This window comes from Salvelinus sp. IW2-2015, linkage group LG19 (genome assembly GCF_002910315.2).
Source record: "Salvelinus sp. IW2-2015 linkage group LG19, ASM291031v2, whole genome shotgun sequence".
NCBI classification, from domain to species: domain Eukaryota; kingdom Metazoa; phylum Chordata; class Actinopteri; order Salmoniformes; family Salmonidae; genus Salvelinus; species Salvelinus sp. IW2-2015.
The window spans coordinates 35185778-35203778 of NC_036859.1; the positions used below are offsets into that span (position 1 = coordinate 35185778).

At 44.3% G+C, this 18001-nt stretch overlaps 1 protein-coding gene across 2 annotated transcripts; it reads right to left on the bottom strand.

Annotated features, from left to right (window-relative positions):
- Positions 1 to 1077: 1077 nt before the first annotated feature.
- Positions 1078 to 14645, bottom strand: LOC111979015 (translocation protein SEC62). Of its 2 annotated transcripts, none has more exons than XM_024009290.2 (8): positions 14557 to 14645; positions 10844 to 10952; positions 6810 to 6915; positions 6256 to 6517; positions 6003 to 6098; positions 5449 to 5509; positions 3919 to 4038; positions 1078 to 2079 (listed from the first exon to the last, which is right to left on the bottom strand). In XM_024009290.2, the coding sequence occupies exons 1-8, from the start codon at positions 14590 to 14592 to the stop codon at positions 1568 to 1570; spliced, it is 1302 nt and encodes a 433-aa protein (XP_023865058.1). In that variant the 5' UTR covers positions 14593 to 14645; the 3' UTR covers positions 1078 to 1567. The 2 variants fall into 2 exon arrangements, with proteins under 2 accessions (XP_023865058.1, XP_070305106.1); XM_070449005.1 differs by lacking the exon at positions 14557 to 14645 and adding an exon at positions 13045 to 13125.
- Between the last annotated feature and the right edge of the window lie 3356 nt (positions 14646 to 18001).

The following is an 18001-nucleotide window of genomic DNA, read 5'->3' on the forward strand; positions in this document are numbered from 1 at the left end:
GGCATCCGAGTTGAACTGACAATACTATTACAAGCGACCGTAGAATGAGTATAGTAAGCTTAAGGACATATTGCCTGCTTTGCATGGCTTAGATAGAACTGAAGGGAGAAGGGGATTGATGTCGACACACAAATGGAGAAGGGGATTGATGTCGACACACAAATGTCTTAGCTCCTATACTGCGCTGCGTTTCTAAGGTGTAAAAGGTTTGGAATTTGACACAATCGTTACGAAAATGAATAAATGTACCAAAATCCCTTGCTGACACTTTTGACATGTCTTCCCGTATGAAAACAGCATACATTGTAACAACAATTAACGTGTTTGGCACTTTAATTTTGATGTCCGATTCTACATGGTGAATACAAAACTTTAAAAACAGGTTTTCCATTCCATCTTTGCTGTCTGCATGTGCGTGGCCACAACACATTTCTTCTAGAAAGCGGCACCTCACATGACCTGTTTTATTTTTGTTGTCCAACATGACTCTTATGAGCTCTGGTTTTAAGTGTGTGTGTGCAGAACCGATCATTATCAACCAAACATTTCTCATTGAAAATAAGAAGTACCGCAAAGAACCACAAGGCTGTTTATTGTTAATGCTGTTCATCTGCCGCCGCCATTTTTTCTTATTTTGTTCTCTCACCAGACATATTTCGCCAATACACCCAATAAGTGAGGTCTTTCTTGGGGTGGGTTAAACTATGGATTTTGGTGCATCCACATTAGTTATAGTGGCGTAGCCAACGGTTGGTCAATCGTAGCGTCCGATGGCTGCCTAGGAGAGATCAGACTCAGAAAAAACAAGAGTTGAACTGTGTACAGAGGGCCAAATGCCACTGCTAGTACAGGACCTTGGCCCAGTTGGGTGACAATAGACCAAAGGACAAGGTTGTGTTCAGTAGGGAAATGGTGAAAATGTGTATATTTTGGTTCCTATTTCAATTTTGTTACCGTGTTTTGCAGCTACTGGACACAACACTGGGCTTAGCCTAACCATGATTGTACAAATCGCACGTTGTTCATAAGACAACAGTCTGGATTTGAGGGGTAGGTAGACAAGACGGCAGTATTTCCCCTAGTAAAAACAACGATTCCATAGCTCTTTAAATTCCCTCGTCTGTGGAAATTGACAAGAGACTTGGCCTCACAGCAAAAACGAGACATACAAGGGAAGCATTGTAGCAATAGTAAACACAGAGTGGATGAGTTAACTAGAATGATATGGGATAACAGTCGTAACGTAAGTACCGAAAAATAGGGAAAACATCGGGAGAACTAACGTGACAACTTCCTCAGACAAAAACATCTGTTAAGTTTAGTTTGCATTTCTCAGTTTAAATAAGCTGGGGATTTTAGAAGCACAATAAGGCTTCTCTTTTCCAATGTTATAGCCATTTGACACCGGTGTCGATACTCAGACGTGGCATCTGTATAGTTGGTGGAAGATCGGAGCAATGGATGGAGTGGTCTCCTCAGCGAGGTTGACAAGACCTGGAGGAGGTGGGAGGTTGTCCTTGGAGGAGCACGAGGGTGGAGGAGAAGGAGGTGGCAGTGATAAAAATGTTTATGTTTGAACAGGCAAGGGCTTTCTCTCACCGTCTCCTTCCTGCTCTCCTTCATCTCCCTCTCCTTCTTCCTCCTCCTCCTCCTCCTCCTCCGTGTGCTGCTCCAGCTCCTCGCGGGTGATCATCTCAAAGTCATTTCCATTGCTGTGCTGCGAGCCCTCGTCCTCACGCCGGTCGCTGTCTGTGTCAGAGCGCTCAGCGGTACTCACTAAGGTCCCCGTCCCCTTCGCCACCTCGCCTTCTTCCGTCCCCTGTGGCACGGTGCCCTCGCCCTCGTCTCCTTCACCTTCCTCCTCTTCCTCCTCACCGTCACCCTCCTTCTCATCGCTGGTCTTGCCCTCAGTCTTGTCCTGGCTCTTCTTGCTGGAGTCCCGCGGGCCCTTGTACTCGTGCGTGTAGAGCGGGCGGAAAGAGTCGATGAAGCCCACGTCAGCCGTGAGGTTAGGCAGGAACCAGAAGTGGTGGCGTCCGCCCGTCACCAGCCAGATGATCACGAACAGGATGCAGCGAGCTGAGGGGAGATAAACATTGTCAAATGGCATTGTAATGTCACAGCATAGGCCAGCAACTAACGTCAATGGTGCTGAGGGGAAGGAACGCAACACTGTGACATCAGCTTCGGTGCCATGTCACCCAGTTTGACTCACGTCTCTAGGTAAACACACAAGTTACATTATTTTAAAAGGTAAAAGAACAAAACGGAATTTGAACTTGATTGGAATTCCCCGTTAAATGGTTACTGCAAGATTCTGGCATTTAATTGGCTCGCAAAACTACCACTTAAGTTATTGCATACTGCACACAGAGACATAAAATTGGTATCCACGACTTCATCCGACTCTGTAAGTAGAACAAGTGCTTAATGTCAGAATCTGGCAGTATCCCTTTAAGGGTTGGATAAGGGTATTAGCAATATGGTATCACATGCACAGGGAATGTGGGGGGGGGGACTATTCAGCTCTGTGGAGAACAGGCCGTAGCTCAGGTGGCTGAGTTCTCTGATGATCTTCTTGTCCTTCCTGCGACACCTGGTGTTATAGGTGTCCAGGAAGGCAGGAGGCATTGCTGTCAGCAGCAGTGGGTGCTGTGATGCAGCCCGACAGTATACTCTCCATGGTGCTCCTGTAGAACAGAGAGCCCTCAGAGAGACAGGCTACATTTCCTCAGCCTCCTGAGGTTGAAGAGTTGCTGTCGTGCCTTCTTCACCGCTGCGTCTGTGTGGTTTGACCATTTCAGCTCCTCGGAGATGTGTACCCCGAGGAACTTGATGTTTTTGACTGTCTCCACGGCGGTCCTGTTGACGGGGAAGGGGCATGCCCAGCCTGGTTCCTCCTGAAGTCCACAATCAGCTGCTTTGTTATGCTGACGTTGAGGGAGATTGTTTACCTGGCACCACGCCACCAGTGCCTACCTCTCTGTAGGCCGTCTCGTTGTTGGTAATCAGGCCTACTACTGTCGTGTTGTCAGCGAACTTGATGAAGGAGTTGTAACTGTGTGAGGCCACCCAGTCATGGGTATACAGGGAGTACAGGAAGCGACTGACCATTGTGAGGCCCCCCGTGTTGAAGATCAGTGTGGAGGAGGTAATGTAGGCTACGTTTGTCAGGAAGTTGAGGTGATGTGGTGTTTGACTAGCCTGTTGAAGCACTTCATGATGACAGAAGTGAGTGGTACGTACGTCCTCCGTGGAGACCATCAGCACGTAGCCCTCGTTGTCCTCGGGGGCTCTCCTCGGCGGCTCACCCTTATGCTCCAAACGTGAGAAAAAGGGGTTTAGCTCGTCCGGTGTTAGTGTCTGTGACGTGATTGGTTTGTCTGTGACGTGATAGAAGCCCCTGCCTCGTATCCGTCCCGCTGAATTACTCCTCCATTTTGTCCCTATACTTGTGTCTCGCATTTTTAACGATCTGCGTGGGTCGTATTTGTGCTGTTTAACCATACAGTTATCCCAGGTCACTTTGCCCTGTTTATAAGCAGCATGTCTCTCCTTCAGTTTCCCCAACAAGGCTGCCATCAAGCCACGTTTTTGGATTCCGCTAAGTTTTGAAAGATACCATCGGTATCACATCATCTCTGTATTTTTGTCGGCGTATTCAATGATGTTATCCCCAGACGCAAACATACTCCAGTCCGCGTGATCGAAACAATCTTGGAGCATGGATTCTGATTGGTCAGAACAGCGTTGTACAGACTTGACCACCGGAACATCCCTTTTGAGTCTTTGTTTGTAGGCGGGGAGGAGCAAAATGGAGTCGCAGTCCGAGGAGGACGAGAGAAATTAAAAAACTAAAAATTTAAACTATTTTTAGTTGTACACAAGTGTCTAGAGGTTGGGTGTTTTCCTTCTTACCGACAGCCAACAGCAGTATACTGGCCACGAAACAGCCTGCTGCCACGCTCAGGTAGTACACACCCACACGCATCTCAGCCGGCCACAGCGGGAAGAGAGTGGCCGCGATCACTGCAATTACTGGAAACAGAGACGCAGACAGTGGAAAATAAGCATTGTTATTCCCTTTACCAATTCATAGGGATGGGCATTTGAAATGTTGACTGTTCGAGTAACTGCATTTTTTTCAGTAGTAAAAAAAATATGTATTTTTAGAACACAGGGTCTGCACTGGAAAAAAAATGTGAGCATTTATCTGTACGCTAACAGCACGCAACAATGGCTGCCTTATCATAACCACTACAGATAACATCCTAATTGCCCCATATATACGCACACACACACACGTCAATAAAAAAAACAAGTACCATTTTTAGATTAATTTATTGAAACCGTAAAATCAACTAATTATATATAATCTCCAATGAAAATAATCTCCAAAAAAGGCCCTAACATCAACAGTGGCGCTTGCTTGTAAAAGCCTATGGCTGTGCAATGGCCTAGCCTTATTTTGTTAAGTTCCAGAGCCCTTATCACAGTCAAGAGGCTCTTATTTTATAGTAAAAATCATGACGTAACATAACAGAATAAAATAAAACAGAATATGTTTCCAAATTGAAAAGAAGTTGCCAGTGCTAATTGATGCGCGTCTGGAATAGTTATCCTCAGAGTTCTCGCTTGAAACTGGGCTCAATTTGTCGAGGCGACGTTTTTTCTGGGTTACAAAACAGAACCTGTCTTTTCGATAGACGTTAGATTTAGTTTATTCTGCCATTCTTTTGAATTTAAAAAAATGGATTAACAATTCCACATTGAACGATGCATGGTGATGAACTGCAGCCACTGCATCTGTTTGGTGAGTAGACCTAGGCTTAACTCACGTTTTTGCATTTTTTCACTGTCTATGTTTAAAAGTGTTATAGCCTAGGCTAACCTATTCTAAATGGCACAAGCAGTTCGCAAAGTAGCCTAAGTGGAAAAATGACTTGACGCAATTATTCCAAAACTGCTCGTTGTTGGAACCACCTATTTCCCTACTTCAGTCAACAAGTCCATTTTGAACGCGATAAAACTGTTGTCATTTGGCAAGGAATGTAGCTTGTATATCCCATCAGATATGTTTTTAAAGGCATTTATTTCTGTAGGCCTAACGGAAGCCTGTGTGCTCATTTAGCCCGCATGTGTAGAGGGAGTGATCAGGACGCAATTGCCTTAGTGAGACACGGAGGGGAAAGGGAATTTAGGGACTGAGTGATTCTTGGCTTGGTTTCTTATTTATTGTGCCTCGCAAATGCACATGCACAAATGGAACACTAGAATCAAAGCAGAGACAACGTTTCGACCTCTGGTTAGAGATCGAGTTTCGTCCATTCCGACTACTCATGACCATCCCTACCAATTCAGTTGCAATTATCAGTTATTTGTGAAAAACAGTTTAATCAGTTATCCAAATGGAATATTCTAGGTAATTAACACTACAATTCCACTCACCCAGAATCAGTCCCATGGCAAAGGTTTTAAAATGGACTGGGTCGTAGATCCAAACAAATACCTGGAAAGTGGAGTAAATATGACAATTTTAAATTTCACCTTAGAAATAGTTTTTAACTTATCAATCACAGCGATTCACCGTTTTTCACATATCACATGGTGAACGCCGTGCAAGTCACATTGAACCTTTTGCCATCATATCATCATCATGTCATGCTTGCATGGCAAACTGACGCCACAAAGAATGTCTCTCGTCATGGAGATTGAGGGTGCACTTAATGAAACACAAACAGTCATCTTGTGAAAGTAAACTCTTTTGCTCTGGAATTCTCTCAAATGTCACAGGGAAAAACAAACACCAATGTGCTGAATTCATGCCACAAAGATCAGAATCTTCACTGTCTTTCAAAGTGAACATTACAACGATGACCTCTGGCTACACGCCGACTGAAACATGCTCACTTTTCCAGAAAGTCCTGCTTTCATATTTTTAACCATCCTAATCTTTGGAGAGGCGGAGCCCTTTTCCCAGGATTCCCTGTGTTCCAACTCACCTCATTGCCATCCAAGAAGAGCTGATCCTCATGAGGCTCCAGTTTGAATTTCTTCTTCACGTCTTTTTTCTTCTTTGGCGTTCCGGGGCTATCGTCCTGAGCACAAAGAAACAGCATGGACATATTGCCTTTATAAAAAAATTCAAATACGATTGATCTAGATTCTATGACCAAACCGCTTCAGTGGTCTAGCCTGTTACAAACTATACAACATGTTCATAGCCTATATATTCAGTTCATTCAATTTACATACACTCTTCTCCTTCTTTACATCTGACACCTCTGCATCCTTGGAATCCTTCTTCTTCTCTTTCTCCTTCTCCTTCTTTACATCTGACGCCTCTGCATCCTTGGAATCCTTCTTCTTCTCTTTCTCCTTCTTTACATCTGAAGCCTCTACATCCTTGGAATCCTTCTTCTTCTCTTTTTCTTTCTCCTTGTCTTTCTTGATGTCCTTCTCTGGCTTCTTCTTCATGACTTTCAGAGCGCGGTGGAAGAATTGCTTCTTCAGCAGCCTGGAGGAGGAGAGCAGAAACACCGGAACACATAATTAAGATCAACCATGGTCAAATATTGTTTCAGATGTTGTCTGGGAGCCCCTGAAACCATTGGGAGCCTGTATAAAGTCCTTGTAGAACCTTTCACATTACACACATTTTGCCCCAATATTCTTATGCCTCGAACTTCCTAAGGACATAGGGACAACATACAACCATGAAAGTTGTAGTGAACAATGTGTAGTGTGAAAGCAACTTCAGTTCTAGTGTAGTAGTTAGACAACTACCAGCACTCCCACATTAGACTAACTTGTTGCAGTAGTCCACCACAGAGTCTCTGGTGGTGAGCACGGCCTCCTCTCCCTTCTTGGCCTTTGCCCACTTGGAGTCCAGCAGACAGTCCACCGCCTTGGATGCTGACAAAGGGAAAAAGACAACCATGTTCAAAATGACATCAAAGGTAGTAGAGAGATACGGTACGTTGAAACTCAATGACTATCATGCTATGAAAACATCCTGAAATCCTGGCCCCTGGGGATGTGTACAAAAGCTCCTCTCCAACAGACACAGCACGTCACAGATATTTAACCAACGATTGTGCAAACAGCATTTACTGACACTGTTGACAGAATAGGTCTGCTATGGGGCTAAAGTCATTGGGCAAATGTAAACATTGGCAGGTCAACAGTACTACTTTGAGATATAGTGAGAGATTCTGGGTCAAAGGTTACCTATTCCAACCCTCAACTCAGCAGGACCGGAAGAAATAACAAATAAATGCCAATTGTCGTCTCACATCAAGGCCTACTACTAAGGCCCAGATTTATCCCGACTGTTCCTGACCAGGAAAAACTTCAGACCTTAGTTAAAGATGCACTACGCAGAAATCACAGAAACCATTTCCTGGTTGCTTAAATTCTAATAGTTCACCCAAGTTTATGTGACAAAACAAGCAAGTATAGTGTAGAAAATGACAGGAAGCATAGAAATAGCGCACATAGAACAGATCTACAGATTCTTAGACTTGCATTCAATGAGATCGGTCATTCTATAAACACACATTTCTATGTGAATTGGGTCAGCCCAAAAATTATATATTGCAGCTTTAAAGTCTAAAATTGTGGTTTTCCTAGTCAAGTGGTCAAAAAAAGAACACTTCTTTAATACCCTAAAAGTGTTTCTCAAACCAGTCCCCACAATGATAGCCTATTTGAAGTAGGGATATTCCAACTAGAGGTCGACCGATTAATCGGAATGGCCGGCCGATTTCAAGTTTTCATAACAATCGGTAATCGGCATGTTTGAACACCGATCATGGACGATTACATTGCACTCCACGAGGAGACTGCGTGGCAGGCTGACTACCTGTTATGCGAGTGCAGCAAGGAGCCACGGTAAGGTGCTTGCTAGCATTAAACGTATCTTATAAAAAAACAATCTTAACATAATCACTAGTTAACTACACATGGTTGATGATATTACTAGTTTATCTAGCTTGTCCTGCGTTGCATATAATCAATGCGGTGCCTGTTAATTTGTCATTGAATCACAGCCTACTTCTCCAAACGGGTGATTTAACAAGCGCATTTGTGAAAAAAGCACTGTCATTGCACCAATGTGTACCTAACCATAAACATCAACGCCTTTCTTAAAATCAATACACAAGTATATATTTTTAAACCAGCATATTTATTTAATATTGCCTGCTAACATTAATTTATTTTAACTAGGGAAATTGTGACACTTCTCTGCGTTCTGTGCAACAGAGTCAGGGTATATGCAGCAGTTTGGGCCACCTGGCTCGTTGCAAACTAATTTCCCTGAATGTTATGTAATTATGACATAACATTGACGGTTGTGCAATCTAACAGCAATATTTAGACTTAGAGTTGCCACCCATTAGATAAAATACGGAACGGTTCCGTATTTCACTGAAAGAATAAACATTTTGTTTTCAAAATTCTAGTTTCAGGATTAGACCATATTAATGACCTAAGGCTCGTATTTCTGTGTATTATATTATAATTAAGTCTATGATTTGATAGAGCAGTCCGACTGAGCGGTGGTAGGCAGCAGCAGGCTCGCAAGCATTCATTCAAACAGCACTTTACTGCAATAGCCAGCAGCTCTTCGCAATGCTTCAAGCATTGCGCTGTTTATGACTTCAAGCCTATCAACTCCCGAGATTAGGCTGGCAATACTAAAGTACCTATTAGAACATCCAATAGTCAAAGGTATATGAAATACAAATGGTAGAGAAATAGTCCTATAATAACTACAACCTAAAACTTCTTACCTGGGAATATTGAAGACTCATGTTAAAAGGAACCACCAGCTTTCATATGTTCTCATGTTATGAGCAAGGAACTTACATGGCACATATTGCACTTTTACTTTCTTCTCCAACACTTTGTTTTTGCATTATTTAAACAAAATTGAACATGTTTCATTAATTATTTGAGACTAAATAGATTTTATTGATGTATTATATTAAGTTAAAATAATAGTGTTCATTGTTCATTCAGTATTGTTGTAATTGTCATCATTACAAATATATACACTGCTCAAAAAAATAAAGGGAACACTTAAACATCACAATGTAACTCCAAGTCAATCACACTTCTGTGAAATCAAACTGTCCACTTAGGAAGCAACACTGATTGACAATAAATTTCACATGCTGTTGTGCAAATGGAATAGTGATTCTCAAACCAGTCAGCGTCAGTTGGTGCCTGTCCCCACAGCATTTGATCTTTCAGTACTAGCACATAAAGTGCTTAAATTAGTAAACTATCATCAAGCCTGTACTAGGCCGAGTTGAATCGGGTGTCGTACTGTTGGAATTAGAGGTCGACCGATTATGATTTTTCAACACCGATACCGATTATTGGACGACCAAAAAAAGCTGATGCCGATTAATCGGACGATTTTTATTTTATTTTAATATACACTGCTCAAAAAAATAAAGGGAACACTTAAACAACACAATGTAACTCCAAGTCAATCACACTTCTGTGAAATCAAACTGTCCACGTAGGAAGCAACACTGATTGACAATAAATTTCACATGCTGTTGTGCAAATGGAATAGACAAAAGGTGGAAATTATAGGCAATTAGTAAGACACCCCCAAAAAAGGAATGGTTCTGCAGGTGYTGACCACAGACCACTTCTCAGTTCCTATGCTTCCTGGCTGATGTTTTGGTCACTTTTGAATGGTGGTGGTGCTTTCACTCTAGTGGTAGCATGAGATGGAGTCTACAACCCACACAAGTGGCTCAGGTAGTGCAGTTCATCCAGGATGGCACATCAATGCGAGCTGTGGCAAAAAGGTTTGCTGTGTCTGTCAGCGTAGTGTCCAGAGCATGGAGGCGCTACCAGGAGACAGGCCAGTACATCAGGAGACGTGGAGGAGGCCGTAGGAGGGCAACAACCCAGCAGCAGGACCGCTACCTCCGCCTTTGTGCAAGGAGGTGCACTGCCAGAGCCCTGCAAAATGACCTCCAGCAGGCCACAAATGTGCACCTCCTTGCACAAAGGCGGAGGTAGCGGTCCTGCCGCTGGGTTGTTGCCCTCCTACGGCCTCCTCCACGTCTCCTGATGTACTGGCCTGTCTCCTGGTAGCGCCTCCATGCTCTGGACACTACGCTGACAGACTCAGCAAACCTTTTTGCCACAGCTCGCATTGATGTGCCATCCTGGATGAACTGCACTACCTGAGCCACTTGTGTGGGTTGTAGACTCCATCTCATGCTACCACTAGAGTGAAAGCACCACCACCATTCAAAAGTGACCAAAACATCAGCCAGGAAGCATAGGAACTGAGAAGTGGTCTGTGGTCARCACCTGCAGAACCATTCCTTTTTTGGGGGTGTCTTACTAATTGCCTATAATTTCCACCTTTTGTCTATTCCATTTGCACAACAGCATGTGAAATTTATTGTCAATCAGTGTTGCTTCCTAAGTGGACAGTTTGATTTCACAGAAGTGTGATTGACTTGGAGTTACATTGTGTTGTTTAASTGTTCCCTTTATTTTTTTGAGCAGTGTATATTAAAATAAAATAAAAATCGTCCGATTAATCGGCATCAGCTTTTTTTGGTCGTCCAATAATCGGTATCGGTGTTGAAAAATCATAATCGGTCGACCTCTAATTCCAACAGTACGACACCCGATTCAACTCGGCCTAGTACAGGCTTGATGATAGTTTACTAATTTAAGCACTTTATGTGCTAGTACTGAAAGATCAAATGCTGTGGGGACAGGCACCAACTGCTGCTGACTGGTTTGAGAATCACTGTCCTAAATGAGTGAACGAACGAGAGCGTATGAACGGAGCACTGACCGATGAAGTAGTCCACCCGGTGGCCCATCATGTTGGTGGACTTGGTGGGGCAGTTGAAGCGGAGGTACTTGGCCACCGCCTTCTCCTCCTTGGTGGGCTCACTCACCTCCTACACAGTGAGGAAAAGGGAAATCACAAGTCTGTGTGCTACTATGCCATGTTGAGTTGAATACCATCAATACTTACTCTTCTGCTGCGACACATTTGCTGCTCCTGCCCCCCCCCCCCCACACTAACAGTTACAGACCATAGACCAGGGTTTCCCAAACTCAGTCCTCGGTGACCCCAAGCAGTGCACTTTAATTTTTTTGCCCTAGCACTACACAGCTGATTCGAATAATCATCAAGCTTTGATCATTGCTGTGTTAAGGCAAAATCCACCCCTTTGGTGTCCAGAGGACCATGTTTTGGAAACACTGCCATCGACAGTGGCAGTGTAGGGCCTACAGCATTGCTACAGACAGAGACTAGAACTCAGACCAGTTAAGCAGCAGATCAGACCGTCAGCCCAGGGCAGGGGTGGGCTTTAGGACATTCCGCGGTGAAGTCAAGTCAATCAGCCAATCATATTCACAACACATAATATGTGAGAGAGCACCATGCTCTACCACCAACTGAGCTACAGAGAGCACCGTGCTCTACCACCAGCTGAGCTACAGAGAGCACCGTGCTCTACCACCTACTGAGCTACAGAGAGCACCGTGCTCTACCACCTGAGCTACAGAGAGCACCGTGCTCTACCAACTGAGCTACAGGACCACCACGCTCTACCAACTGAGCTACAGAGAGCACCACGCTCTACCAACTGAGCTACAGAGAGCACCACGCTCTACCAACTGAGCTACAGAGAGCACCACGCCCTACCAACTGAGCTAACAGAGAGCACCACGCTCTACCAACTGAGCTACAGAGAGCACCATGCTCTACCAACTGAGCTACAGAGAGCACCATGCTCTACCACCTGAGCTACAGAGAAGCACCATGCTCTACCACCTGAGCTACAGAGAGCACCATGCTCTACCACCTGAGCTACAGAGAGCACCATGCTCTACCAACTGAGCTACAGAGAGCACCATGCTCTACCAACTGAGCTACAGGAGCACCATGCTCTACCAACTGAGCTACAGGAGCACCATGCTCTACCAACTGAGCTACAAAGGACAGGATTAGGGTGAAGTTGCAACTAGACTCTTATCTTGGGTCAGTTTAGGATTTTTCCCTACTAATGGTTAAGGTTAGAATTGGGGGAGGGAAGGCTGACATCCAGCATATGACCACGTGGTGTTGAATGACATTCATGAATTGAAGCATTTCATGATTTCTAAAGAAGCATTTATAAAAACAAAATGGAATTATGTAACATTAGGCTATTTCACTGGGATTTCCAGAAATAGTCTTATTATGGTGATATATGGGACTGTAGTACTTGTTTGGACACTACAGACAACGAACACAAACTATCATTGGTCAATTCCCTCGCACCCCCCTCCATTTTGCTCAGTTTCATAATCTCCTGCTCCGTGCCTACTGACTGAACATGGCCCGACACTGAAGCCAGTACTGCCTGCTAACATGGAGGGGAATGAGAGAGCATCAGCACAATGAGATTCAGTCCTGCCTGCTGCCGCCTCTGGCCCAGCTGGCTGGCTTCGCAGCTATACAGCACATGATGAAGCAAGGAGGGCTTTGAAACAGGGTTTTGGTTCAGGTATGGGCATCATCAGTTACAAAATACAGACACACAAGGCCCCACTAAATGGAAAAAACTCCCCCGTCTTTACCTGAGCCTATCCTATGAATATGAGGGACTTAGGCCACCCTCGCTTCCCCTATGAAAGACAGTTCTGTTCAGTAGGGCCCGCCATAGCAAAAGCATTTCGCAATAGGCAAACTAAAACCTGTGTTCTTCTTGGAAATATCAGGCAGTAGCTTATCTCCTCGTTTCACAACGTTGTCTTGATAGTCCCTACTCTTTCAGGCCCAGCTGTCCCCACTCTCGCTGCCTACGTCGTGGCCAAATAAAATTCAAGTCCAAATCTGGTTACAGTCTAATAGTTGATGAGGATAGCATAGCCACTGCCAGCTATCAAACCTGGGTAGTGTTTTGTTCAATGTTTATGCTCACCTAAAGTTCACTTCACTCATCATGGTAATAAAGCAAAATAGTAATCAGTTATTCAAAACATGTGTTTTTCCCTTACCATATCATGAGACAGAGCTAGAGAAAAAAAGAGAGAACAAACTGGATATAAAGGAATAGATATCATTTCAACTATTGCATAATAACATACCCTGTTCCTGCAGCCAGGAGAAGGACATATGGAATATTAAGCAATTTTACCACTGACAGCCAAGGTGTTGCCTATCAGCTGTTGTTGATGTATGTCAAGGTGATGTGAACCTGTTGCGTAATTTGACAATGACCAGAAGGCCTGAATTGTGTGTAATCGATTCACTTCCATTACACTACAGTAAGTTATGTTATTGTCATCAGGTTGTCGAGTTGTATTTAGAGTGTTGGCATGAGTTTGAGGGTGGGTATAATTTGTGGAATGTTCCAAAAGGAATCGGTTCCAAAAACTTGGTAAAGTACAAGGTCGTCAACAAACAACGCATACAATGTTGCATGATCAATTCACATAGTTAACTAGCTGCCGAATAGGCATCAACACACCACGTAACTTATTCTTAATGTTTGTCCACAGGCTACCATAGACATTTTTCGGAATAAACGTGGTGAGTGAAAACTTAATGATGTAGCCCACTCCCTAACCGGTATCTTATTCTGCCGCTATACAACTTTGTATGCGTTGTTTGTTGGCAAACTTGTTATTTACGAAGTTTTTGTAACAGATTCCTGTTGGAACGTTCCGCAAATCATACTCACCCGGAGTTTGCCTCAAACAATTGAGAGGGACTTACCCCAAAGAAAAATAGTCCAGCATTACTTGCAAAACTATTGCAATTTGTACAATGACCAATGCACCTCGAAAGAAATCATGACGCAATCTAGCTACGTCTAGTTAAACTACGTCAACGTCGTTTTAATGAGACTATTCTCGTGTGGCCATCAAACATCAGTTAATGAGGATGTGCTGGCGCATCAGTGGCATTTGGCTTGTCAAAACAGTAACATTAGCTAGCTATTTCTATATTCCAAAACACGTCTTGGCTTCACATCTGGTTGCCCGCCATGCAACCGAAACTTGCTTTACGATCATTGTGATGTTAACGTTAGCTGGCTAATTTTGTTAGTAGCTGGTAGCAAAGCTAGTTGGCTACGGGTTTGCGCTAGCTTTCTCTGCCTAGTTTCTGAGATAGCCTGGCTAACTAGCAAACTGTAAATACCTAATGTTACTGTAACGTTACCTACCTAAAATCTTCCTCCTCTTCACCAAAATGTTTTCTTAACTGGTAACGTTCACTAACTAGCTAGGTAATGTTCTGAAATAGCTAGGTATTGCTGTTTGAAATATTCGTGTTACAGATAAATGTTATGCAAAATGACTTCCTGCAAAATTTAATATTTCAGTCGCTAACGTTAGCTGCTGGCACAGCTTTTCGCCTATTATCAACAGCATCGAATCGCTAGCAACATTACCATACTAGAAAACTAGTCTGTTGCGGGAAATATTTCAATCTTGAAAATAAAATCTCCGTAATACATCCAAGCAAAAACTATCTTCTTCCAGTTAGCGTTACAATTATTTTACCTGGATCCGTTTCTTATGCCTCCTGCGCTCCGCCATGATTCTCCAACACAGCTCGTCTGACGTGTAATCACGTAGAACGTACGGGTAATATCGCGAGAGCAAAATGGCCCAAAATTGTACGTTCCAAATAGGTTCCTTCAATAACGTCCATTGTTCTTCTTCTTCTTCGGTGGGGTTTATCGGCGGTTGGCATCCAACGTTATGGTGCATTACCGCCACCTACTGTACTGGAGTGTGGGCCAGAGACAGGGAGAAACTAAATCCTTCCTCCCAGCCCCGTTGCTCTCAAAAAATATAACAAAATATTTGAGACTATATCCAATGACGTTCTACTCAATATACTCTTTAAACTAATTTCCTGTATCCCCTTCTCCCTGACCCAATAATTCATGGCCAGCTGCTGTCTCCTAATCTGCAATGGCATTTCCCCCATTTCATCTGTAGTGCAGCCACTGGGGACGTCCAAAACGCCCCACTACATATTCTGAGTCCTTGTCCCTGTATGACATCTAGCCTTTCCAATGAGGTCCGGGCTGTCGAACCATACGCTATAATGCCATAGTCTATTACAGATCGGATCAATGCAACATACATGGTCCTGAATGAGGAACACCCCCCCCCACTCCTTCCGCGTCAGACAGCGCATCACATTTAGCACCTTACTCTTTCCCACCACTCTCTCAATGTGTTCTGCCCAGGTCAGTCTAGTGTCAAAGTATACCCCAAGGAACCTGAAGGCCCCACGCTCTCCAAGTTTCTCCCATATAACCTCAAGCATCATCTCCCACCTTCCTCCTGGTAATGATCACTGTCTGAGTTCTCTACAGAGAACCTGAATCCCCACATGAATGCCCACTGCTCTACCTCATCAATTGCTTCCTGTACCTTCCTGACTATATATGGCACATTTCTTCCTCTTTTCCATAAGTCCCCATCATCTGCAAATAACGACCTCCCAATATCTGGCTGTACCTGAGAGTAAACATCATTGATCATGATTGAGAACAACAGAGGACTAGTCACACTCCCCTGCGGTGGGCCATTATCCACCATGTAGCTGCCTGATAGTGACTTCCCCACCCTCACCTGGATAGACCTTCCAAACAGGAAATCCTTTATCCAGTTGTACGTTCTTCCTCCTACCCCCATAATATCAAGATTGATTAACAAGCTCCGTTATCATACGCTCCATAATCTTACATACATGTGATGTTAAGGCTATTGGCCGATAGCTTGTTGGCCTCGTTGGGTCCTTCCCTGGCTTCCGGATTGGTTTCGCTACTGCTTCCTTCCAGCTGCCTGGTAGTTTCCACTCCTCCCACACTCTGTTGTACAACACCAATAACTTATCCAGTGCTTCATTACTAAGATGGGCCAACATAATATAGCACACCTCATCTTTCCCAGGTGAAGTTAACCCAGCCTTACCTATTGCCATTTTCACCTCTGCCTTGGTAAATGGTGCATTCAATGCATCCTTTACATCCTCCCTCCTATCCAGCACTCCAAGATGCTCCTCTCTCGTTCTCTGTCTCCCCCTTTGCCCCTCCTCTGACCAATTTGCCAAGCTATGCACTTGGACAAACGCTTTGGACATCATCTCTGCCTTCTCCTCATCTGTTACTGCCACATCCTCCCCACTCGTCAACACTGGATAATCCCACTCCCCTTCTGACCCCACTCATCCTCTTAATCATCCCCCACACTACTCCCACTGGTGTCGCCCTTCCAATGGTGTCACAGAACCGACGCCAACATGGCCTCTTTGCCTGACGGATAGTTCTCCTCACCAAAGCCTGGGCCTGCTTATACTGAATCAGATGTTGAAAGTTATGTGTCCTTTTCAGTACTCCAAATGCCCTGTTCCTAGTCCTCACCATTTCCCCACACTCCTCCATCCACCATGGGACTGCTTTCCTCCTCCTCCTTCTCCCTGAACTCTTAGGTATCACCTCAGTAGCTGCCCACACTAACGCTGTTCTCACCCAGTTATTCATACTATCCACATCTCCTCTCCTATCCACCCGAGACATCACCCGCTCACTTAACTCATGAAACTGATCCCACTTTGCCCTTTCAAACACCCACCTGCCTACTCCATCCACTGACACCTCCTCCTCCCTCTGGCCTACTGTGCATACTATGGGTTAATGATCACTCCCTACTGTCGACTCCTCCCATACCTCCCACTCACATATTGCTGCCATCGCACTAGATACCAGAGTGAGGTCCAAGGCAGATTCTTTCCCTGTGGCTACATCAATCCTGGTCTCTCGGCCATCATTCAGGCACACCAGATCTTTAACTTCTATCAGATTTTCCTTCACTTGGCCATTTCCATCCATCCGTCCCCGTCCCCCCAGAGCGTGTTGTGGGCTTTAAAATCCCCACACCACATTACCGTACTTCTATCCTGGCCCTCCACTCTCTCCAAGTCGCCTCTTCACTGTTGACGTTGAGACTGGTGTTTTGCGGGTACTATTTAAGGAAGCTGCCAGTTGAGGACTTGTGAGGCGTCTGTTTCTCAAACTAGACACTCTAATGTACTTGTCCTCTTGCTCAGTTGTGCACTGGTGCCTCCCACTCCTCTTTCTATTCTGGTTAGAGCCAGTTTGAGCTGTTCTGTGAAGGGAGTAGTACACAGTGCTGTACGAGATCTTCAGTTTCTTGGCAATTTCTCGCATGGAATAGCTTTCATTTCTCAGAACAAGAATAGACTGACGAGTTTCAGAAGAAAGTTCTTTGTTTCTGGCCATTTTGAGCCTGTAATTGAACCCACAAATGCTGATGCTCCAGATGCTCAACTAGTCTAAAGAAGGCCAGTTTTATTGCTTCATTAATCAGCACAACAGTTTTCAGCTGTGCTAACATAATTGCAAAAGGGTTTTCTATTGATCAATTAGCCTTTTAAAATGATAAACTTGGTTTCGCTAACACAACGTGCCATTGAAACACAGGAGTGATGGTTGCTAGTAATGGGCCTCTGTACGCCTATGTAGATATTTCATTAAAGATCTGCCGTTTCCTGCTACAATAGTCATTTACAACATAAAAAATGTCTACAATGTATTTCTGATCAATTTGATGTTGAACGGTAGTGTATATCACTTGTTGGTTTATCACTTGTTGGTTTATCCCTCTGTACTGGTACAGATCTACTACTCACACCACTCCTCTCAGGATCCCTCCCCCTTGACTCATCTTCCTCTACTTTCTTCACTGCTTCAGCATATGACAACTTCTGCACTACTCTAACCCTGGAAACCTCAACCTGCCTCTCTCACACGGGACATTTCTGATCCCCAGCCCCATGAGCACCCCTACAATTACCACATACCACTACTTTCCCCAATGGTACACAGTCCTTTGTCTCATGCCCTTCTGCACACTTCTCACACCTAGGAACCTCCCTCCTACACACTGTTGCCACACGCCCATAAGCTTG